This window comes from Arvicanthis niloticus, chromosome 21 (assembly GCF_011762505.2).
Source record: "Arvicanthis niloticus isolate mArvNil1 chromosome 21, mArvNil1.pat.X, whole genome shotgun sequence".
Lineage (NCBI taxonomy): Eukaryota > Metazoa > Chordata > Mammalia > Rodentia > Muridae > Arvicanthis > Arvicanthis niloticus.
Window position 1 is genome coordinate 23,725,417 of NC_047678.1, and position 25,416 is coordinate 23,750,832.

A 25,416-nucleotide genomic window follows, 5' to 3' on the forward strand; every position below is an offset into this window, starting at 1 on the left:
TCTGTGACTGTGACGGTCTCAAGGCTAATGCCCTAGCTGTGTTTAGAACTGTAACTTCAGTCTTCCGACCTTCCATCCAAGAGATAGAAGTACAGCTTGGACTTAAGGAGTCTAATATGCTCTCAGCACTACATAGATTACAGGCCTTCAACCTGCACTATGAAGAGAGGGAAAGGCCTGAGTGCTCTTCCATGCACAGAAGTAACTGAAGGTCACTGAAGTTGACCAAGATCACCCAGCTAATTACCATCATGACCAAGGGTTGTGGTAATCTTTCAGTGGATGCTTATTGCCTCCCGTCACTCTCTGAACACTGGAGAGAACATGCAGTATGGCCTTAGAAGCCCTCTGTAAACTGCACACTGAGTACAAGGTGTGAGCCACTTATCCATTTAGCCAAAGAATCGACGGCTCCTGTTTCCAAAGGCAATCGCCATCAAGACTCTACAGGGACTGAGTGGGGACCCCTCTGTCCATGGTTCTAGAACAGCCCTGAGAGGTAATTAAATTCTCGTGGCTTTCCCAGGAGTGAATCTTCGGTGACTTATCTGATGAGTGACAGGAAGAAGAGTCCCTGGTATGAAGCCGGAACCTTGCACCCTGTATTTACACGACAGGACTCTGGGTTCTGAGAAGCGATCAAAGCTCACCAGTTCCCCCCAGAAGATCCAACCTTTCAAAACATCTGCTGCATTGCCAGTTGCTGGGCCTGTTGGAACATCACTATGAATCCGCATGGGATGAGTGACAGCCACTCCTCCTTACTGCTGTCTCTTGAGCTCCTTCCTCACAGCAGACCCTGATAGAAGACCCTAAGTGCGTTGTCCCTAATTTTTATGGGTCTTGGAAGTAAGCATTACAAGAATGGAGTGGCCCTGCCCAAATCCTGCTGCCCTTTCAGATTTCCTACCATCCCTGATGCCTGCACCATGACCAACTACGGCAGGGCCGGGAGAGCATGCGCAGTCCTCCCTGTGTCCAGGTCATGCTTCCCTGATGCCTGCACCATGACCAACTACGGCAGGGCTGGGAGAGCATGCGCAGTAGTCCCTTGTGGTCCCTCTCCAGCTCACGGCCTCCCACCCAGCCAGCAGAAAACACTCAGACATTGTTCCGCGCTCTTTAATCTCTCATGTCCTTCTGTGTCTCGAGGCCTGCGTTACTGCGTGGAGCTTGCCTTGCTTACTCCGGCTCACGCCAGCTCTCCCTGGGTGTTTTATAGCTGCCTGGCATGCCTGATTCCATCTTAGTATCTGCCTCTTGAAGGACCTGAACTGACAGAGCAGATGTCTCTCTCACCCAAGAGAAGAGGAAGCATAGGAATGGAGGTGAAGTCCACAGTAAAGAGCGGTGAGGGCTGGGTTTGTGGGCAGGTGTGTTTGATTCCACAAGCCAGATATAGTGCTACAGGGAACCCCATAAAGGATCCAAGTGACAGAAGACTGGAACCGGGGTGGGTTTCAGCTTCTGTGCTCTGGTTATAAGGCCACAACTAAAGGGGTTTAGTGTCTGGTTCCTCATGTGAGAGTTAGGTGTTTAGAAGTTAACAGGGGATACTACCTTGAAGCTCACAGATAGCTATATTTTAGCTTGAGTGGGTTATAGCTAGGCTGACAATTTATGGACAGTCCTGCCTTCTCCTCACCATCACCGCCCATTGATCCGTAATTCCCAAGAGACCACCCATCTAGCTACATTTCCTTTTGATTCAATCTTTTCTGCTTCATAGCAAGAATCAATCTAAATCAGGTTTTCTTATACAATGTACACACAGGCACATGTTTATGCTTGTATTCATGGTTAACATTCACTGGACAATAAATGGAGCTAAGAATTATGGGTCCTATAACGTGTCAGCCCTTGGAATATTAGATTAATGGTCCAGAGTCTGGGAAAAGCCCTGCTCTGGGGTTAAGTATCAAGGTCAGGAAGTGGTTCTCCTCTGCCCTATCGGGCTGAACTTGCATTGGTGATGCAGTACACCTGTCGAGTCTCTGCCTTTTTTTTATCTAACCCTCCCTAAAGCTCTATCTTCTCACAGGGGTGGGTGGGAGAAAACATTCCACAGTGTGAGACAGGCCAGGGAGCTCAGTAGAGCCTCCAAACCATTCTGTGAAAACCCAGAGAAGCCACTGGTGAGTAATGACCAGAGGCTTAAGAGGAGGCGGCTAGACCTGTGCATCCTGATGGTGGCAGCAGAGACCAGCGCAGCGGCCACATGGCTCCTGGCCCTGGCTCCTAATGGCCTGGAGCCAGTCAATTTTAGCTCTCTTCTGAAGCAGAGTTGGCAGCAAGTATCTGGCAGGGCTGGAGAGACAAAGCACTCCTCAGCCCTTGTGTACTGATGCCCTTCCAGCTACTGGGAGGGCTTGTGATGTGGAAGGCAGGTGAGCTGCTGACCCGCCATCGTTGTGCAGGCTTGGAATTCACTCATTAGAACCAGGGGAATCACCCTGTGATGAGCAAGCATGAGCTGGAGAAAGCATAGCTGGGGTGAGCCCCTGCTGCTCTGCGTAACTTGGCTTCTCTCCTAGCCCCTTCGCCAGGGGTGATAAATTATATACTCGCACTTTGGTACCAGTCTGACTGCCTGGCAGAGGATGGAGTCTGCTGTAAGGTCTGTAGAGGGGCCTTCAGACCTGGAAGAGCCCAGCTGGTCTGGTCGTTAGATGGAGCAGGACGACAGAAACAGCCCGCACAGAGGAAAATTTCTGTGACCAGCACCTAGGGTCCTGAGACCCGACTGACTGATACTCTATGTATTCCCTGACTATGGCCAAGGATGAGTCTATGCCAGAGACTGGACAGGTGTACTGCATCACCAATGCAAGTTCAGCCCGACAGGGCAGAGGAGAGTCACTCCCTGACCTTGATACTTAACCCCAGAGCAGGGCTTTTTCCAGACTCTGGACTCTTCTAATCCAGTATTCCAAGGGATGACAAGGGCTATGTCTGTGACCAAGGACACGGAGCTGATGTAGAGGCAGCCAGGACCCAGGTAGAAGCATAAAGAAAGTAGGCTCTGTTGTCCCCTTGGGCTATGAAAAGTCCAGTGTGGACACAATCCGATCTTTAGAAAGCATGTCCTACCCCTGCTCGCCCCTCTCATAGCCTCGACTTGTCCTTGGGGTATAGTTTAAGGTTGTGTCTGTCCCTCCCTGCCTTGGCTGACATCGGTTTTCTCACTCAACAGTGTGGGTGATGACCAGAGTCTCCTGACACCTTGGTGCTGTGTGTGGTTATTAATGTGTTTCTTTTCTTTAGCTAGTATAGGGACAGAACGATAAGACAAACCTGGAATCCCAGCTATGAACGAGGGTACCCAACACACTTGGGAGGTTAGAAAGCAGTTATTCTCACATATGACTGTTTATTGATACATGCTAAGTTTTCTCAATCTCCTTCCTATTTCAGAAGCAGATCACAGCTTAAAAAGGTACATGTTCCCACGACAGACAATAAGGTTCTCTTGCTATGCATGGTGGACACTATGCAGGAGGAGCTGCAGTGAGCAAGGAAGCTTCCTGGAGATGGTCCACCATGCACAGCTGAGATGGGTGTACCTAGGAGAGGCACAGCCCCAGGGGGTTTGTCTCTGGATTGCTGCCTGCTGTTGCAGTTCCTTCTGAATCTAGCATGGTGTGAAGGGGTGTAGGGAGACCCTCTCTGCCTATATAGTCTGGTGTCATTGCTTCTTGGGGACAGCCTACTCTATTGAGTAGGTTTCCTGCAGATCAATATGAAGATGAACATATTATTTAAATGAATTAATGATTTCACAGAATTCTTGATTTGATTGAAATAGTTTTAGGAAGTTAGGGTAGTTAATGGAGTTTAAGGAGAGGGTTTGAGGTGTTTTGGCAGAGATACAATATAATAAAGTTAGAATTAAGAATAGAATCTGCCTCCTCGTAGAACAGCAAGGGCTGCATACCTTAGAAAAGGAGCAGTGAGCTTTCACGTGTTACAAGCATGTAATGAGCTTTCACGTGTTACAAGCATGTAATTGTACTTGGAAGAGAACAACAGGCTTGGGACAATCAAAGGAAACATTCGTTCTAGGTTGTGTCTGAGTTCTAGATCTTGTGATCTAGGGATGGGGGCTACAGGTTTCTCTGTATACCATGAAAAGACAGGGTTATAAATAAAGAGTAAATAATTCTATTATGAGCATAAGAATGGAGGATAGATGATTAGCCAGTTTAGCTGAACGAGACTTCAAAAAATAGTAAGACAGATGATGATCTGTTTCTTGGCAAATACAAACTGTCATCAGCTAAGCATAGGAAAAAACTCACTACTATAGACTGGCTTGCTTAAACTTTGTTAACCAGTGACAAAAGAATTATTGCTTTGGGGTTATGATGAACTTGTGGAAAGATGGGAAATGTTTGATTAGGAATAAGTTTCAAAAGAAAAATACATAATCAATAATCTGGTTGTAGTATCCTTTTGTATTTGATTTTAATCTGTTCTTGAAGAATCTGCTCTTGTGGTGACTGTTTTGGACAATATGTAACCTGTGGCTATAAGGTAATCCCTTTCTTACTTAGAGAATTTTTGTCTTAGGTGGTATAAAATGCTAAGAAAAGAAGTTGGTTGAAGCTTTGCTCCATCCACTAAATTGTGTGTGTGTGTATGTGTGTAGTTGTTAAGGCTTGCTTCATCTACCAAGTCTGTGTGTGTGTGTTCCCTCAGTGAAAAGTCTGCTGAATGCCCAACTGCTAACTCTACGCCCTGCCTCAGCTTACCCTGTGATGTCAAAGCTGGCTTCTGACACATGGCCAACTTTACATATTCCTTGAATTGGGTCCTGGAGTGGGAGTGGCCTTCCAGTCTCAACACAAGTTTTGTTGTTGTTGTTTTCCCCCAGTGGTACTTGTAATGAAAAGATGGGTGGGAAGCCGGCTATGTTAAGGGCCTAGGCCTTCTGTGCTGACCTGTGTTGCCTTGGTCTCACAGCCTCCCCAAGGGAACCAGTGATAATTACAGGTGACCAATTAGAGGCCACAGATGTAGCAGACTTGGGCAATACAGCAGGAGACGCTGAGTGTCATAGACGAGGAGCTTGGGCCAAGGATATTGCTCCCTGAGAGCCATTCCCATGCCTCTGACACTGTTAAGTGGATTTTTAAAATGTGGTTTTGGAAGACATCACTCAGGACTACAGGGTGCGAATGATGAGAAGGCAAATGAGGTCCTCAAGAGAGCTGGGAAGAATGTGAAAGGTCAGTGAACAGGCTGTGTGTGTGTGGGGAGGGGGTGTGAGAAGCACAGGTGACATCTTTAATGGTATCTATTTGAGGTAGGGTGGGGCCAAGCCCAGCAAAGATCCTCTGAGAACAGAGAATGACATGGGAAGACAGAAAGGGGGTTTTAAGGCTCTCAGAGGCCATGGCAGGGTCTTGATGGGGACCTGAGAACCTCTCTTGACTCCTTTCTCTCAGAGGGACAGGTTGCTGCAGAGAGGCGCTGGTTGCCATGGATAGAGAACTGTAATAATAAGATCCACAGTGCACAGAGCTCACATAACTATGGAGGTTAGAGCAGGCTGAGTGGTATAGGGGTGGAGAAGAACTAAAGTTTACATAACTCCCAGGCTTCAATTTAGCCTGTGCATTAAGAACTGTGCTTTGGCCAAAGCCGGTGGGACTTTCTGGCCCTGGGAAGCTTTATCCCTTCTTTCTTAGGTGAATGAGAGACGTGGAAGGGAGAGAAAAGCCAAGACAGAGAAGCAGGAGAGGATCGTGATGGCTCTTCCAGCTATAGCCTGGAACTCTCCGCAGTCAGCTGCCACCCATGGTGTCTTGGTGCCTGATCAACAGAACCCCGGGCAGGAAGGTCTGCAGCTCTGCCACTCCCTGCCACCTGAATCCTAGGCAAGCCAAGTCTCTTAGCTAGTTTGATGTTTCTATAACACACGTGGCTGGCTTAAAGCACCTGTAAAGTATCACACACACACCCCCACCACCACCACCAACCAGCTCCTTAAGCTCAGGGAATTATGGCTTTATGATTCATGGATATTTGAGCTATACCTAGGACCAGGGACTGGGATGGTCCCTGATTCCCACCTTGTTATTTCATTTGCTGAGAATCTAGGGCTTTCTGCAGTTTATTCAGTAGGGCTGCCTAACTCAAGAGCAAAAGAATTTGGTGGAGGGTGGGAAAGATGACAGAAGGAAGGAGAGGAGGGGAGAGAGCAGGGTACTTACAGCAGGAAGAGATGGGCACACTGATGGCCAAGATGACCCAGGCAATATCCATCTTGCTCAAACAGATGGTGGCTCTGTGCTGAGGCTTGTCCCCTTCAGCCACATGGGAGATATTGGCTACTGTTCCTGGCTTCCAGGTCCCAGCAGGGACCAGGCGGTTGAGGAAGTTGCCTGTGGCTGTGGACAGCACTGTGGAGAGCGGTCTGGGCCCCCTGTTGGTGGTCGTGGTGGAGGCCTCAGCCTTTTCCTCAGCTGGAGAAACAGTGCTTTCTGAGACCCCAGAGGGCCAGGTTGGGGCCTGAGGGGTTGCAGATGGTCCCTGAGGGATGCCTGGGGAAGGGGCTGAGACACTGGCATCAAAGGCAGCCTGGGTGGGCCCTGTGGCAGCCGTGAAGACCCCGTGGCTGGCAGACGTGGGTCTGTCAGTGTCAGGGGTGACAGCAAGCCAAGAGTCACTGTGGCTGGCGCTGTCCTGTATGTCGCCATGAGGGCTCTGAGAAGGCACTGGGGCAGGCTGTGTACTGGCAGGGGCACCTGAGGCTGCTGTGGCATCTGGCTCCCCTCCTGGGCTGGTAAATGTGGGGCCACTCCCCTGGTTGGCTCTGATAAGGCCTGGTTTGTCCTTTGTAGGTACCAGGGAAGTTGTAGGAGGCACCCACAAGGTGCTTCTGGGTGCTGTAGCTGGAGACACTGTCTGGGGCTGTGTCGAAGAGAAGTAGCCCCCGAGTGGGGTCCTGGGCGTGAGAGCAGAGGGGTCTGGCTCCACGGACCCTGTAAAGTTACCCTTGTAGATTTGGAAGATCTTCCCCAGAGGACGCTTTGGCCCCAGATGTGCTGAACTCTGATTTCGTCCCCTCTGGCTTTCCTTCCTTGCCAAATGGCCACCGAGTACAGGTGGAAGAGTGCGAGACAAACCACCAGTCCCCTTCCTGGAAGAGCCTGGAGGTCTGGGAGGCCTACGAGTGGTGGCCCGTGGGGACGTTGTGGGGCGGCTGGTGGTTCCTGTTGGCTTTGTTGGCAGGGTGGTGGCGGGGGCAGCATTCCCTGGGGGGCGGCTCTCTGAGGGGGAGGATGTGGTTGCCATGACAGCTGGAGGGGAACCTGTGGGCAGAGGGCTTTCAGGATGGGGGATGGCAGCTGTCACCATAACTGTGGACGTGGTGTCTGTAGGAGGGTGCCCTTCTGGATGAGATATTGTAGTTTCCATGGTAGCTGCAGCCTGTGATGAGGGTCCATCAGGTTTAGGGTTCAGTGTCACAACAGAGGAGAGTCTGGTGGGGCTGTGAGGTGCTGTCACCATGGTGCCTGGGGGGCTGCCTGAGGGGAGGGTCTGCAGAGATTCCCTGGGAGATGGTTCCTGGACAGCAAGTACCAGTGCTTTGGTCAGTGCCAAGGTCAGGAGAAAGCCTGGAGGGGGAGAAAGAGAAGAGAGGTGAGGAATGAGAGTGCTGCTCTCACACAGACTATCCTCGAGCAGGACTAGGAGAAAGCTTCAGGGCCGTAGGAAGGATACCTGGAACATCCTTGGGCCACGCTGGCACCCTGAGACATAAGAACTGCAGGTGCATCTGGGGAAAGTCTATGAGGAGGCTGGAGGGTGCTATATATTAGGAAAGACAACAGCATCAGGTGACTCAGACCAGCCAGTCCCATCCTTTCCCCAGTCCCCAGAATGCATCAGCCCTCTACCTCAGTGCATCTACCTCTACCTTGGGATGGGAAGAGGAACCTGGGAGACTTGTCGATTCTACATCACCTGCAGCTGGGGAGTTGTCAAGGCTAGCCCTGACCACAGGATCTGTGAGCCACTTAGAGCCAACTGAGGAAGGCTTGGGTGGGAGAGCTAAGAGTTCCTTTTCGTGAATAATAACAAAGTGCCAAGGTTAGACCCCTGCTCATTTTGACCTGCTTGCCCCTTGTTTCCCTTCCTGGCACCCCAGAGCATAACCAGAGCAGCCTCTCAGGTCCACAGATGACCTTAAGGTAAGGCAGAAGCTCTGGTGTCATAGGAGTGTGATGGGCAGAAGAGGGCACTAGTCCAGACAAGGGCGACCAGATCTAGCTTCCCTAACACTGTAGTAGAGACTGGGATAGACCATTGGTTACTGGAGGTTTGTCATCAAGCGCTATCCCCATGGTTCCTTGTGTAGCTGGACTTGGGGAAGCCTCATTGGTGCTACTAGGTCTTTTTGAGAAGGAGGAGTCCCTCTGAATGATAAAAATTTTAAAAAGGGCTGCATAATAATGTGTGTAAATAAATTTATTGAGAAAATGCAAAGGCATAATAAAAACCCATTAATTTGGAAGCATTCTTAAATACAAATGGTTCTTACCACAGCACAATGTGCCAGTAACCCCGCACATCACAGGTTGCAAGTCTGGCTGTTGCAGCAGCCAGGGACCAATGTGCCACTTTGCTGTGATCTGTTCATGGTTGTTACTCCAATCTCACAACCCTATATATACCTTGCAGCTCAGCACCACAGGGGTGGTCACTGGTGGTGATAACTTTCAATGTTCTGCTACAGGTTGGTCTCAGGGTGGTAAGAGCTGAAGCAGGTCTCTGCTGATGCTGGGTGGTAGGAAATTTTACAAGGTCTAATTCTAACTTGTCAATACCTCCATGTTTATATGCATTCCTTTGTTATTCTTGGACTTCTTTTCAGCCCTAGCTAGACCCCAGAAAGTGGGTAGGCATCTATTTGACAACTCTCAGAGCTTTTCTGGACTTCATCATGCTCCAGCAGGGCAAGAGGCTACACTGGTGTCATGAGTAGGATTCCCACAGGAATTCTGGGATGGACAGCAAAGCTGCTAGCAGTGGGAGTCCTGCTTGGGACTCATGGGAGTCTGGTAGGAAAGACAGGACCCCGCTTATGATTCTAGGTGTCTGGTAAAGCTAGTGAGACTCTGATTAACCTCAAGGAAGCAGGGAGGGAGGAATTCCAGAGTGCCTGGAGCAGCACTCAGTGTGTAGTGGTTTTTGGAATAACCCTTGGGACCTAATAGTCATAGCTAAGCCCATGCTGGGGAGGCTGTGGAACCTGGGTTTTTTTTTTTTTTTTTTTTCTTTTTCTTTCTTTTTTTTTAAACAGCGCCTACTGTCTCCATGACCAGTGACTGGCTCCCGCTAAGCAAGCCAATTTTCTACGCTTCCATTCATGAGTTAGCCCACACACTTGCAGTGCATTCTCCTCATTCAAGTCGGTCCTGAATCACGCTTGCTTTCTCCCTAGAAACCACTTGACAGGGGTGGGATATGAAAACCCAGGGAGACAAGAGAACATGTGTGCGGCCACACAGCCGCAGAAGCGTGTGCAACCAGGGCTATCTCTAAAGCATATGCTTTTCCTAGTTAACTGCCACCAGAGATGCAGGGGAGGCAGAGGGCTATCAGATGTACCCACAGCAGAGCAGAAGCAATGTGCCACTTTATTCTGATCTGTACATGGCTGCTACTATTCCAGTCTCACAACCCTACACCTTGTCTTGTCTCAGCACCACAGGGATGGTCACTGGTGATGGTAATTTCAGTGTTTGAGGAGCGAACATTCTGCTGCAAGTTGTTAGTCTCATGAGTATTAAGAGCTGAACTGTGCTTCCCCACCCCCCCACCCCCATCCCAGATTCTCAGAATGCAACTGTTTTTGGAGTGAGGCATTTAAAAAGATTCGAACAATCGGAGGCTAGCAGGATTAACCTTAACCCAATTTGACTGGTACCTTTCTAAGAAGAGATGGGACATCAGGGCGATACTGGGGACACAGAAGGACCCTCTTGTGAGGGCAAAAGGGTAAGAGCAAGGCTGGCAGTGAGGGGAAGAGAGGGGCCAACCGCTGGTACCACAAGAAGCCAACCTGGGTACTACTTTGATCTTAAGCTTGCAGTCTCCAGAAGCTTTGAGGAAATCAGTGGGTTTTTAAGCCCTCCAAAGAGTTCTATTTTGTTACAGCAGCCCAGTATAAGCAGTTTGTATTAGAACCCTTCTGGAAGGGGAGAGATGGAGATGAGGGCATGGTGGGAAGGGGTTTAAGTAATTTACACTGGGAGATGTTAGCATTCTGTCTAAGCTCCACCCCACAGCTACCTGGCAATAGCCAGGTAGGCCTGACCCACTATAAAAGGGGCTGCTTGCCCCCTCCTCCCTCCTTCTCTTGCTCTCTTGTTCTTCTGCCTTGTTTCTGCTCTGTCCCCTCACCCCCTCTCCACGTGCTCATGGCCAACCTCTACTCCTCTGCCTTTCTCTGCCTCTACTACCCTCTTAACTCCCCTCCCTATGTCCTGAATAAACTCTGTTCTCTACCTTCATGTGTCTGGTCCCTCATGGGGAAGGGATGCCTTAGCATGGGGCCACTGAGACATCCCCTTCCCCCAGACCTTACCACACCCACATAGAACACATCCTCCTTCTCTGTTTTTTTTTTTTTTATGAACACATCAGATGATCTGAGGGTCAGCCAAGGGGGCTGAGATTGGTGAAACAGGGAAGTCTTACTGGGAGCACCGCGCATCATGTGCCTTAAGGAGACTCCCTCCTAGCTGAGGGCTGCTTCTTGGGTGCTTATCCTACCCTCTACACCCACTGGGTACCACATGGCTGAGCTATGTTGGTCTTCAGCGCAGGAGCTGGCAGGTGATAACTATGTCCATCTGGTGGCTGCTGTAGTAGCTGGAGTTCCCTAGAGGATTGCTGAGCTGGAGCACAGAATGTCTCTGGTACTCTAGAGCCCTAGAGCCAAGGACAGTATATTGTTTTGGCTTCAGAGTCAAGAACAGCACAGAGTTTGGAGAGAGAGACTAGCTAACCCCAGGGACAGGCACACAGTGGGAAGGAGAGCCACCTGGGCTTCAGGACAATGCCAGCAGCCCTTTAGGGCACAAGGTTTATGCTGCCTGGGGTTTAAAATGCTTAGAGTAAGAAATCCTGCTAGGATTTCCCCACTAGGAGCCCACAGGGGATCCTATCATCCCAGCCAGACCAGGCTGGAGTCCCCAGGGCTTCTAGTTTGACTTTGTCCTTGTTGCTGCTCTTCAGATACCAGACTCCAAAGTTTTCCTCCTCTCTAAGCAGGCTGTGAAGCTACTTCTCCATCACTTAATTTAGTCTCCAATCTTTGTTGCTATAAATGCCCATGTTTCTTCTGGGTTGCCATGGGGTTCTATGTTTTGTTTACCAGAGTGAGGGGCCCTGGGTTCACCTAAACTAACCTCTTCATTGTATGACCCAGGTATGGCCTGTTTGACAGCACTTGGCTGGTTGGGGGAGGGGAGTGGGGTGTAGCTGTTTGCTCTGAACTGAAATATGCCCTCAGACTCATAAGTCTCTGAGAGTTCATGAAACTTAGAAAACTCATGCAGCGTTTCCTCAAAGTTATGTAAGTAACAAACAACTAGATGGGGTGAGGAGACTGTTAGAATTGTTCACAAGCTTTGGGGGCCTGAGAAGACTGAGACAGGCTGACTCTACCCACAGCTTTAAACTGGCAGTTCAGAAGACTAGGCCTAAATTTCTGTTTCCCAGAACTGGGCAAGTCCGTTACTGGAAAAAAAAAAAAAAAAACCAAACCACAGGCTATGGATAACCAATCAGAAGCTGCCCTGCCCCCTGGCCTGAGGCAAGAACAGTGAGTCAGCAACAGTTTCCAGGCTTCTCCAGCAACAGTTTCCAGGCCACCCCCCACCCCTCACAATGGTTCTGGAAGGTCCCAAGAGCCCTAGTCAATACCAAAGACCCCCATACCCCAAGAGCCAACCAATCAAGATAAAGGTCACCTATCCCTCCCAGAAAGTCCTCTAATCTGCTTTAACTTGGGCTTGTGAGCTCACCTGGGTGTCTCCACTTTGGTCAATGGTAGACCCTTGCGTGCTGGACTTCTGCAGACTAAAACACTCTTTGCTTTTGCATACTATTTGAGTCTGGGATTTCATTCTTTGGTGAATCGCAGACCCTTACAAGCCTAGGGATGCAGCTTTCTGGAACTGCCATTAAAGCTGAGGTAGGGTTTTGAATCATAGATGTTCCTGACCATGCCTGTTCACCAGGCTAGGTTTGGGTGGCATCATTCTTTGGTCTGCTACTGTGTCCTGTATGGGGCGACTATTTTTTTCATGTTTCCCCAGTAAAAGTCACACAAGGAGAGTCTGGCTCACAGCCATTTTTCATTTGTATCATAAAATAGCTACAAGGTTGAACTGTCCAACCCCTTTCAACCTTACTGTCACCTTGAATATGGAAATGAGACAAGGGCTTACACTCTTCTACTTCACACAAAAGGTTAGCACATGAAGGCTGTGATGTGTACTGTCACAAGTGTGTGCAAGGCCTTCAGCCAGGGGCTCCCCTAACACATGCAAATTTTCATTCAAGGCCTTTTGTACTGGTCTACACACCCCCCTCCCCACAATCTGGGGTGACTGCCTCTTTGCATGTCATTTGCATTCATTTGCATAATGAACTCGAGACTCTAATTCTAAATATGTAAGAGTCACGAAAATGAAAATCTAGCTTGACACGCTTAAAATGTAGAGCCAAAATTTAAAATGTGTCAGAATAAGGATAAGTATGTGGGATGGGGGGAAGTGGGTACCCACAGTCTGATGCGTACCCAGATGTCATAGGAAGGGCCCCTCCTCCTCCCTAAAATTTCCACGCTTGGGTCATTATCTCAAGGGATGGAGAGGGCATCCTCCTCCTGTGTGTTTAGTTGACACAGTCTGTATTGGGCACTGGCATTTGCACCTGGTCCAGGCAAGCACAGCAGAGGTGGTGAGCAAAGTGGCTAACAAGGGACTGAGCATTTCCTATGTAGCATGCGCTGCTGGAAGGGCAAACCTTTGCAGGCACATGGATGCACAGGAGGTGCTCTCCGTAGCTCCACGCTGCATGTGACAGATGGAAGCCAGTAGGCCCAGTCGGTGGCCATACAGCTTAGGAATGGTGAGCTGGGATCTGGGAAAACCTGGCTCTCATGACTACATTTTCAATCATCTTGATTTAACACATCTTTTGTTTTTATCATGCTGATGATGGGAGCCCCGGGGCTTAGGCATGCTCTTCCACTGAGCCATTCTCCTCACCCTTTACTCCTCTGCTCGGCCCCCTCCACTCTGCCTTCCATCCCCATGTTCTGCATGGTCACAGGCTATGGTTTGCCATCTCTGAGAATTCATTTTATAGGCTGAGTTTTTCTCTCTTACCTAAAAAAAAACCCCATGGTATGTTTAAGCTTATATATACACATTTGTATACTGATAATTCATACTAATAATTCCATTTAATTTCCTCATTATTTTAAATGTCATCTTAAGTTGAGCCTCCTTTACATCCAGGATATTCTGCTTCCTGCCCTTTTAATCCTCTCTTAGGCAATCACAGGAGTCAGAGCTGGCTATGTCCCATCACTGAGCGTAACTGCCTAACTGAGCCCAGTCTACTCTAAGATTCATGAACAATAGCAGCAAAATATTTTGTTATGGTTTTAAGCCTTTTTACAAGCCTTTTTATTTTTATTATTTCATTTGAGAAAGGATCTCATTATGTATCCCATACTAGCCTTAAACTTACGATTCTCCTAAGTGCTGGAATTTATGTGTGTGTCACCACACCAGTTTTGAAAAACTAGAACATAGTATAATGGTTTAAAGGGACTGCCAAAGGTCATTAACTTTACTTCCAAAGCCACAGTGTTGGGAAGCCCAAGAGGAAGAATTTAGGACTCAAGGCTACCGGTTACAGGGATGGGATGTAATTTTTTGAAGGAGTGGGCTCCCTTTAAAACATATATTTGGCCCTCTTTTCTCCTCTCCTCTTGCCCTTCTATAAGATGGCAAAACCTGAGGATCTTCTTGGACAGGGTTGTAGGTCATTGCCTACGAAGAAAACGCGCTGAACTTCCTAATTCCCAAGATTTTCTTCTAATTGGGGAAGGATGTCTGAACCATTGATATTTAATCCCTCCGTCTGACAGATGGGAAGACAAGACCCCAGCCCTCGCCGCCTGAGTAAATTGATTTACAGTTAACTACAGCTACACAGGGTTAGGTGGGGAAGCAAGTCAGGCCAACTCACTTCATGGCTAATTCCACTGATGTTCCCAAGTCCCCAGGTTCTTTTTACACTCCCTGTGCTTCCAGAACTCTGATGTGCTCTGCCCTTTGACCGCCAACAACTCCTTTTCACTTTAGAGACCACATATAATAAATGCTAAATCTTTGGAGCATGGTTTTTGCTTAGAATTAAAAAGGCATCATCAAGTTCAGAGGATACTGCTCTGAAGAGGCAGCCCCGGTCTCTTGACCATGACTGAAGAGCTTGTAGCACAAATCTTTGCTGCTTCCCCCTCTCCAGGCAGCCATGTTCCACAAGCCCCCTCCCATCTAGTCGGGCATCCATTCACAGGGCAGAAGGGCAGAAGCTCCGCTCAGGCCTGTGAACTAACTGGGGCCGTCACCCAGTAGGTTCCAGAAATGCCCAGACATCACGGGTTCAACAGCAGGACTGATAAGGTCCATGGCTCCACTGGGAACTGCTTCCCAGAACACAGTCTCTAGAACCCAGGCAAGCAAGAGAACCACGTGAGCCGGGCCTGCGTGCCTGCGTGCCCTGACGTACCTGTGGCCTCTGGCCAATGTGAGTTTATCTTGTGCTGTAGCTCTGGGAGGCTGACAGGTAACAGCTCTCTAGCAAAATATGTACATGCGCATATGAGCGCGCCTGCAAATGTGTGCGTTCACCACCACATGTTCCTGCCCTCTTTTGCTTCTCTTTCCTGGTTCTTCCTGACCTCACACACACAACACAGCCCTTTTTCTTGAAACAGACAGACAAGCATGATAAATTTGTAGGTTGTGCCCCCACCCCCATCAGCTCCAAGCTATTATATGGTGAAGCCATTTGTCTCAGGTCCAAAGGGTGTCACATAGCAGTTCAGGATACACGCTCAGCTGTCTTTGGTCCTAGATGCTCAAGAGATCCTCAAGGCTGAGGGATTTTTGATTCAGGAAAAGGCCCTATATGAGCAGAGGAATGTCAGATAAGGACAATCTAATAGTTCTTGAGAATACAACCATTGTTATTGGTGACCATAATTTAATACCCAATGTTCCCAAATGCAGCAACACACAGGCTACTCTGCGCCTTTGGTTACTGAGATTTAACCAAGACAAATACCTAGTCTTAGAAGGCTTCTCAGCCTTGAAGACTTTGCTCGGAACGTTCCAGGGGGCGGGGAGCTTGTAATCGCTGAGCCAAGGCTTGGTCTACCTCCTAGCTGTGCTGTGTCTAAAGCACCAGGGTTGGATTGGTGCTTCGGTGTTACAACCCTCCTACCTAGTTCAGCCTGAGCTACGATAAATACTTGCTGAGGAATGAGGCCCCTCTGCGGTCCCTATCTGAAGTAAATGTCTACTTTCCACAAGTGACCACAGCACATCTAAACCAGCTCATCTTCCTCAAAGCGACTCTGGCACTCCCACTGAGGTGGTCTTTGTTCCCTTCCCTGAGAATGGTGGGACCAGTGAATATGGCTGAATGACTTCTGAGCCTAGATATGAATGAAGGGTGCGGCAAAGGGATGGAATTAGAAAATACCATCCTGAGTGAGGTACCCCAATCACAAAAGAACACACACGGTGCACTCACTGATAAGTGGATATTAGCCCACTTCTATGAGTCAGTACCCCAAGAACACAAGGATAGCTCTTATGTTCTTGGGGTACTGACTCAGAAGCCAGTGAGCATGCTGTCCGGACACCTGAACAGCCTGGGATAGGGGCTGTGTAGAAGGAACGGAGGCAGAACCCTGGCCTTCAGTGCTAGTGAACTTGTAGACAACAGCCAGCACCACACGCTGGGTCGGTTGGGAAGAGAATGCTAGAACTGTAGCAAGCTGCCTAGCTAAACCTTTGGCAGAGATAAATGATCCTCTTTTCAAACTCCAGTTTTATGAATGGAAAGAGGGATGAATATAGCTTTCAGTCCTAAGTTTGAGAGTGGTTTGCTGGGAACCGTAGTGAGTGAGATATCACCCTCTGGCTCCCACATGTGCTCCATGGTGTACTCGCGTGTGCGTATATATGTATCCATCTATGTATATACACACATGTAAAAAGACCACAAAATCGCATATAATTGAACAGACATTTTAAAGTATTCCTCTTTTGAGAAGCCCACACCATGACCTATATGTCTCTCTGCTTAAAAACCACATCAACTGCGTCCTGCTGCCTCCTTCTGGAATTCTTTTCTGTGGCACCAAGTTCTCATTACTTAAGTGAAGGTCTCTAAACCTTGGCAGAGGCTCCTTGGGCTACTGGTGGCAGTGCTGGCCTGTGCCTCCCTTCCACTGCTGACACAAGCCCCTGGCTTCACAAGTTATACTTAAGTTCCCTCTGAGCCTATAATCACATCTTAGGATGAGGTCCAATGGGATTCCTTCATGCCTCCCAAAGACATCTTGAATGGCATCTGACCTGAGCCACCAGCATCTGCCTACCCTCAGCTTTATATCTCCAAACCCAGAAGGAGTGGGAAAAGACACCAAGCCCTGGCTTGGCCACACCCAAGAATCCCTTCCCTAGGGCCAACATGGGAACATTTGCTGGAATATACTCATGAATTGGCCAGCAGTGTGCTAGTGGCTTCCCTTAGCACCCCTCCTCTCCTCACCAAAATGCTTGCTGAAGAGAAGGGAGAAAGATGGCAGCTGGAAGGGTTGGTGGCAAAGTCCCCAAAGGAGGAAGCAGGTGGAGGGGAGGTTGGCCTCAGGAGGGTAGAGTGCCCGCTTCCTTTGGTATTCACCAGTTCCCGAGGCTCTCGGGTTTCTCCTGAGTGTGCCTTAGCTTTCTCACATGGTTCTGTCAGGCTGGCTGCAAGGCTGGCTGGCCCTGCCTGGCACACTTGCTGAAGGTTCACTGCCTGCCACAGTTTGTCTGGAACAAAGCTGCTCTGTCAGCACAGCTGTGTTTCTCTGTTACACCATGCCACTTCTCACTCCCAGGCAGGGTACCCGCACCCCACGGTCTAATTTCTGTTTTGTGCATGAGCTGGGTTCCACTACTGAATTCTGAAACCCAGTCTTCCTTGTTGTACATGCTTGGGAATTAAAGCTCCCCTCATTTCTTCCCCCTCAACTTAAAAAAAACAAATAAACAACAATCCCTTCCTAACACATTATAATGACCAACATGGATGCTACTGTTAATGCTACTCTTCCATTGTGGAGCACCCACTGTACACTAGCACTGTGCGTGGAGCACCCACTGTACACTAGCACTGTGCGTGGAACACCCACTGTACACTAGCACTGTGCGTGGAACACCCACTGTACACTAGCACTGTGCGTGGAGCACCCACTGTACACTAGCACTGTGCGTGGAACACCCACTGTACACTAGCACTGTGCGTGGAGCACCCACTGTACACTAGCACTGTGCGTGGAGCACCCACTGTGTACTAGCACTGTGCGTGGAGCACCCACTGTGTACTAGCACTGTACGTGGAGCACCCACTGTGTACTAGCACTGTGTGTGGAGCACCTACTGTGTACTAGCACTGTGTGTGGAGCACCTACTGTGTACTAGAACTGTGTGTGGAGCACCTACTGTGTACTAGCACTGTGTGTGGAGCACCTACTGTGTACTAGCACTGTGTGTGGAGCACCTACTGTGTACTAGAACTGTGTGTGGAACACCTACTGCACACACATGCTGTAGTAAGCATTTTCATTACTTGTCACAATCTTTACAAAATCATAAGACAAAAACCTCAATCTCCCCCATGATCACAGAAGTTCCAATCTCTTGCCTTTCATGTATTTCTGTATAGACTATAAATATGTAGGTTTTGGTATCTAAAAGAGTAAAGATAGACTCAGGGGTCTCTACTGGTAGAAACAAACAAATCACCTTGCCTATGCCAAACTGAAGAGCTGAGGACACACAGGGAGGAAAGCACACTGAGAGAGGGTACTAGAATGATTAAGGATGTCTGACTGCAATTCAGCCGGAGGGAACCCAAGAAGGCTTCCTGGGAGTGATGACACCCAAATCATCTTCTCTCCCGTCCCCTCCCCAATCTACTCATTTCTTTATTCATGAAGTCCACAAATATGTGTATATAGCATTAAGCTAAGGGGGAGAGGCTTTCCATTTCCCAGATAAACCAATCCTAACATTACCCATGGAGGGTGCCTACAACCTCATTCCCAGCCATGTGCAATGAAATGTATACTGGTAGAGAAATCTTTAGTATTTGCTAGGAAAGGTAAATCTGTACTTGTGTGGCAAGTAGCTTACGGTCCACTGTGCTTGGAACAGAAATACACAGCACTGGGTACCTACAACGGCCCCAAGTATTTTACTCTTGGAAATTCACAAAATGCTGGGAGACATGTGCTGCTTTCCCTAAAACTAAGGTCCAGGGAAGTTAAGGATTTGTTCAGGGTTACAAGCTCGAAGTCCGAGCCAAGGCATATGCTCGCCTACACACTTAGGTGTGTTTCCACCTTTCTACTCTTCTCTTCTGCTTACAGATGGTGACAGGGGCAACCTCTGTAGTGTAATGCTTGATCGCTTCTCATAGCTCGCAGCCTGATCAAAGGACGCTCAGATCAGCAGGCTTGGGGATGACAAGTTGGTGACCTTGGATCGTGCAAGAGTTGGGTTCTCTGAAGCTCATCCATTCTTGTCTCGACTTCACTGTAGGCGTGCATGTAAAAACTCTGTGTCAGTTGAACCCAGGAGAGCAAGACTGTGATCCAAGTGGAAACAACACATCCCTTGAAAAGATCTACTAGTCCCAGGCCAAGGCTGGGGACACTGGAGGTGGAGCCCTTGGCTGTTCTCTCTGGAAGACAGTCTCTTTAGTAACTGGAAGGTGGCTGTCCTCATGTCCTAGTTCTGGGGTAGAGGGGTGGTTTCTTGCCTCTGAGATGTCCTATGATCCTTCCCTACTCCCCCAAAATATGTCTTCTTGCCAGGTCATGTCTTGTTTGGTTGAACACATTTGGAAAAGTCATCATTGTCCTACTGTAAGCATTACTGGTTGTGGAGTGACGCAAAGGAATGGTGCTCCTCCTCTGTCCTCCCAGGGAGAAGTGGCTGAGCTACAGGAACATGGCTGACCCCGACTACTTTAGACTTCTGTTTTCTTCTGCGACTAGGTTACTTAAGTTCTCTGGGCTTTATCTTCTTCACCATAAAGTGCTAGAGGTAGCCTCACTGTGGGCTTACTGTGGGGATCTGAAAAGGTACCATGTAAGTGATGAGTAACTCTGTAAGTCTATACCACGGTACATGGTGTTATTAGAGTCTGCACTGCTCAGGATGGCAGCCATTGGCAACACGGGTCTAAGCACTCACAGTGTAGTTACATGCTCTAAGTTCCTCATCAAGTTTGCAGCGTTAAAGCATGAAAATAAAAGTTGACTATTCCCTCACATTTTGTATTACTTACATGCTGAGATACCAACATGGCGAGCGGACTGGTACGTAGTAATTAAAATATATCATTAAAAAATAATCGTCCTTATCACCTCTAATTTCACACAATATTTGTGGTTCGTATTGTGTTTCTATTGGTCAGTGCTGGTCAAAGTCTTTGCTTTAAAAAGAACAAGGTGTAGAGTATAAGTGATACCATAATAGTGGTTGATATTGTGTCATGGGAGTGCTTTTAACTGTGGTCACCAACAGCATCAACGATACTTGGAGACTCAAGAAATAAACACCTCTGGCTCTTAATGGATTGAGATGCAGGTCCAGCAAACTCCAGGCGGTTCTGCCCTTGGGAACTTCAGAACTAGTTTCTGGTTCTGGTAGAGAAGATAACTTTGTGCCAGGATGGGGTGGGGCTGGGGAGCCCACAGCAGTGGTACTCAGAAAACTCTGACATAGAACCAGGCAAGTGCCCGGTAGCAAATCCCTGTCCCATCCTGCTTGGCTCCTTTTGATGTGGCTTTTTTTCTGGAAACTATGCCCTCTGGCTGCCTGGCTCCCCTGCTCACTGCACCCTTTTATGCTAAGGCAAGCCAAGAACAAATGGATTGGAAGACTGTCTGTCTGCCCTTGCTAAAATTAATTTGCATTTGTAAAGCATGACCTCAAAGGAGGTGCTTTTGATTCCTGGTTAGTTCTGTGTTCAGCACAGACTGAATGTGGGGCAGCCAGGCAGCTGAGGGTTAACCACTGTGAGAGGGAAGCTGCAGAAGCAGGAGGCAATCCCTGACAAGAGTGTGGTTTCCAGAGGACATCACAAACCAAGGGAGATGTGGGGAAAGAGTTGACATTCACATGGTTGTTTTCCACTGTGGATTTATGGTCTTGTTTCTTCTGGGCTCCTACCGAAGGGATGTATTTTAGTTGGTGAAGTCCAAATTCTGCCTCTGGTTCTCAGTGAGGTCACAAAGAGGCACACGAGTCCAGAGAAGACCACGCATTAAGGAATGGATAGGACCACTGTCAGGTACCAGGCTCCATAAAACTGATATTTAACAAAGTTGCCAAAGCTGAGGTTGAAGAAAAGATAGCTTCCTCGTGGTGCTGGGTGAACTGTGTATGGAAGAAAGAAACTGTCTTTCACCCTGCACATAAATCAGTTCAAACCGGATCAAGACCTAGATATAAGACCCAGAATATTGAAACTGCTGGAGAAAAATATAGAAGAAAACATGTCGAGATACAGGCATAGGCAAAGGATTTCTAAATAGCACTCCAGTATAGCTTAGGAAATAGTACCAAGAACAGACAAATGTGACACTGTTACCCGGGAAAGAAATTCTATTACCTTTTCCATAGCTGTGACAAAAGCAGCTTAAGAAAGGACTTGCTTTGAAGAACTGCAGCCCACTGGGGGAGGGGAAGGTGGCAAGGTGCTCTGTTGTGTTGTCAGGAGCATGAGGTATCTGCTCACACGGCACCCATACTTGGGTCACGAGAGAAATGGAGGCTGGTACTCCACTGGTTTTCCAATTTTTATTCCAATCCAGGCTCTGGTGCATGGGACAGTGCCACCACACTCAAGTTGGGTCTTATCAATTAAACCTCTCTGGAAACACTTTTACAGACACACCCAGAAGTGCGACTCCTAGGTGACTCTAGAGGCTATCAAGTTAACAATGAAGGCTGACTATCCAGCCCATTAAAATGGGGGAAGGAGCAGGGTCTTTGTCAGCTATACACCGGTGACAGTTTCTATATGCTCGGCCCAGGAAGTGGCACTATTAGAAGGTGTGGCCCTGTTGGAGTAGGTGTGTCATTGTGGGTGTGGGCTTTAAGACCCTCATCCTAGCTACCTGGAAGTCATCAAATCCAGTGTACAGGACAGGTACTTCCAGACCACCTTTATCATCCAGACACTAGATGAGGTATGAACTGGGGCTAGCTGGTCATTAATGGAGGAAACGAAGTGTGAACACACACGCAATGGTGTGAAGCTCAGCCTTAAAGAATGAACTCATGAAAGGATCCTCACATTAACCAAAACAAGCCAGACTCAGACGGGCAAGTCACATACGTTCTTCCTTTGTGGAATCACAATTTTAAAAGGACATTAAATTAGAAGGAGGGCTGGCTGGGAGGAGGAAATGTACCAGAAAGAGATGAGGAACAAGAAAGGACAATGTGGGGGTGGGTAATAAAAACAAAACAAAACAAAACAAGACTTACTGAGCTCAGGCCATACCTCCTCCTCCTTGTGAGTGGGATGAGGGCTCCACAGACATGTTCTCTGAGGAGTGACATCACCCCAATACAGATGCTTGCCTTTACTCTCCACTCCTGGGGTTAATTGCAATTTTCAGGCATCTCTACTCACAGTCGGTACCACTATACCACTCTCATCTGTTGTGGTGGACTCTGGGCTTTACATGGCTATCAGCCAACATAAAGCAGAGTTGCTATGGTGACCTACAGATGACCTTGGCTAGAAGTCATGACAATGAAATAAGTAGAGGAATGTAGCTGTGACAGCTAGGTCTATAGAGATGGTTATGAGGCTGCTGATACTGTGGAGAAGGGAAGTGTCATATTGAAAAAACTCAAAGGGGGATTCCCACTCAAGTCTCAGGATGGTGCCCACCCAAAAACTCACGAGAGACCGGCTTGCTGCAAACACACGAGGCAGTTTGATATCAGAGCTCTGGGTCAGCCAATATCTCCATATCTCACATAGGAGATAGAGGGACTGACTCAGAGGCTCAAAGGATTAGGACTTTTATAGGCAAGGGGTGGGGGAAGTGGGAAATTTTTACGTGGGTACACATGATTGGTTGTTTTACATTTTTGAACATCAGCAGGCTGTATAGGCCGAGCGGGCCCAAAAGGGGGAAGGGTGGAAGAACACCAGATGGCCCATTACTCATTTGGACATATCTCTGTTCTTCTAAGGATGTCCTTGTATACTTTTTATCTTTATGTCCAGCCAGGTCCTTGGAAGATTTAACAGGTCTTTGTCCTTCATCTTATAACTCTACATTTTTAGTAACTAATTAACTAGGCCTCTGGCTAGCAAACCCTGCAGGCAGTGGTTTCAGCTACTTAGGTTTGGGAGAAAGAATCTATAGGGCCCTGCTACTTTATTAGTTTGGGGCTATTTCAAAATTTTCTTTTAATATGATTCTCAATTTGGTCTGCAATTCCGGTCACCACTCACTACTGTTCCCAGCTTGCATTTAGTCTCCAGGGGGAAGATGCTAGAGTATACAGAAGGCAAAAGGTAAGACATGGAGTTAGGATTCTTTAGTAGTGTAGCCTTTTGTGAGTTGCTTTTGCTTCTGCAAGCGACCACAATAAACTCCAGCTTAGAGGGCATCCTTTCTTTGGTCTGTGGTGCCTATGTGGGATAAGTAGACATTACTCATATATGCACAGAAAAGGTCATGTGACGCTTGGGGCTGAACAGGGACTGACAGAATCAAAGATGAAGGAGGGTATCCATCTTTTCCCACGTGGCCTGGGGAGATAAGCCTCCCGGCTGTAGTGGCAGATGTGTGACCCCAGCTATGGTGACGAGACCAGGATGAGTCTCTACAGAAGGAATTGCCTGAGTAAAGTAGAAATGTACAAAGGTACTTGGGTACGTGAGTGGCAGCTCAAGGATGATGTGACACAGTTGTCCATTTCTTCCAGTACAGGGAGCATAAAGGAAATATAATAGGTCTGGGCCAATAGCCCCGTCTGGGATTCAAGAATGTGGAACCTCTGGGAAGAGAGAAGCGGCTTTGATACTTAATTCACCAGGCCAGACAGGGTGCTCACTGGAGAGCTAAGGAAGGACACTCAGGAAAGGCCTGGGGACTGGTACAGAGCCTTAGTGGCCTTGGTGATGGGATATCTTCATGAGGCAGGAGAGGTTTCTGACATAGGGATGTAAAGTGGGTTTTTAAGTGCTGTAGCAACGGAGAGGGGATGAAGACAAAGAGAAGGAGACAGAGGGGCCCATGTGGGTCGGACAAAAGCAAACATGACAAGATCTGTGTTGAGCCAGAGTTCCCAGGGAAGAAGACTCAAAATGCTCATGAAGGCTGTGGAACCCAGTTCCAGTTTTGTGGAACTCCACCAAAGGAGTGAGTCTCCAGTGCTCCCATTGCTGTGTCAGAAGGTAAACCTGAGGGTGGGGATAATTCCACTGGTTTCAAGTGAGGTGGCCCAGGTTGCTAGTGGGGAGAGGGCCATGCAGTGTGCAGAAGCCTACAACTGAATTATGGACTTACTCGACTTCAGTTAATGCGAAGTGTATTTGGGCTTTGGCGGATGTTGGAGCTAGGTATATCTTAATTCATGGCAACCCCTAAAGGCATCAGGGCAATAGACAAGAGTGTGTATATACACAGAAGCAGAGCAGGTATACAAAGAAGACAGCGCTTGTCCTCGGTGTGGAAGACTATTCTCCTTCCCCGTGAACTGTGCACACTTCTCGGCTGAATGGAAGAATAAGGTGGACGTACCGGTGGAATGTACCCCACCTACCACCGGCAGACAGGTTTGCTTAAGGGTGCGAACTGTAAAAGGCAATCCTCAGTCCAAACAAAATGGCAGTCTGTAAAAATGAGATTATTTGCTCAGCCCAAAGCCCTTTCGACAATCTGGTGTGGTCAGTGATGAAGCTGGACTGCCCATGACTGGATAGGGAGTTAATAATGTAGTGTCCACATCTGATCCATGGTACCTGTCTGCTCTTCAGGCAGAACAAAGGATACGTGAGATGTAACTTTTTTTTTTTTTCTCGATCTATTTTCTTGAACTCTTTAGCCGCCCAAGACAAATTCACATTTACTTGTGGCAGGTGGTAGTGGACCCTCAGAGATCTTGCTCACATTCTTTTAAAGAGGTTTCACTGTGAACCTTTGATTGTCTTACAGAAAGAAAAACCTGGAAGAATAGTAAAAAAACAGCAGTGGATAATTAAATGCCAAAGGCACCTCTGTTAAAGAAAACAAAAGGTATGCATACAGAGAGTTGAAATTATTGAATAAAAACCTCAGTCTTTCGGGTGGGATGTGTCCTGATGAATTGCTGGCTACAGAAGCATTTGAGGCCCCAAGCTGAGCCACTGCTGTTGTGTGTACACCAGAACTTGTTGGGAGCCGACTTTTAGCAGAAAGCGGCTAGATTATCTTTGCAGCCATCTGGAACCATATACCCTGATAAGAGATTTGGTTTTCAATAGCCTACAACAGCTGAAGCACACTCTGATATCCCACATATTTTATATTGCTGTTTACTGCCCCCAGCTGCAAGGCGCACATGGTAGCCACGCCTGCAAGGCATGCAGTTCACGTGCTGTCCACGTGCTATCCAGCCCATATATGCCTGTAAGGCGCACGTGGTATCCAAGCCTGCAAGGCGCACAGTGCACGTGCTATCCACGCTATAGACGCCTGCAAGGCACGTGGTATCCACGGGCCTACAAGGCACATGGCAAAAGCGTATAAATACCTCAGAATTCCCTTCAATAAAGGAGACTTGAGACTAGAGACTAGAGACTTGATCACACCCTGTCTTGTCTCCATTCTTGCGTCTCCTGCCCCTGCAGCCCCACTCTCTCTCTTGACCAGAGCACTTAGCCCCAAAGCATTGAGGCAGAGAAAAGGTTCGCAACAAGAACTGGACGGTGAATTCCTCTTGGTGAAGATACTTCATATCCTGGAATGCGGCCCATATAGAAGTAGGTTTGGACTGAGTTGGACGCACCATAGGTAATGTT

The 25,416-nt window shown here is 48.1% G+C and overlaps 1 protein-coding gene across 2 annotated transcripts in view; it reads right to left on the reverse strand.

Annotated features, from left to right (window-relative positions):
• Nucleotides 1-25,416, reverse strand: part of Tmem108 (transmembrane protein 108) — a 286,744-nt gene that overhangs the window by 8,889 nt on the left and 252,439 nt on the right. For both annotated transcript variants that reach the window (XM_034484206.2, XM_034484205.2), the window contains exon 4: nt 6,216-7,622. In XM_034484206.2, the coding sequence (XP_034340097.1) occupies nt 6,216-7,622 (1,407 nt within the window). The remainder of the gene's footprint in view (nt 1-6,215; nt 7,623-25,416) is intronic.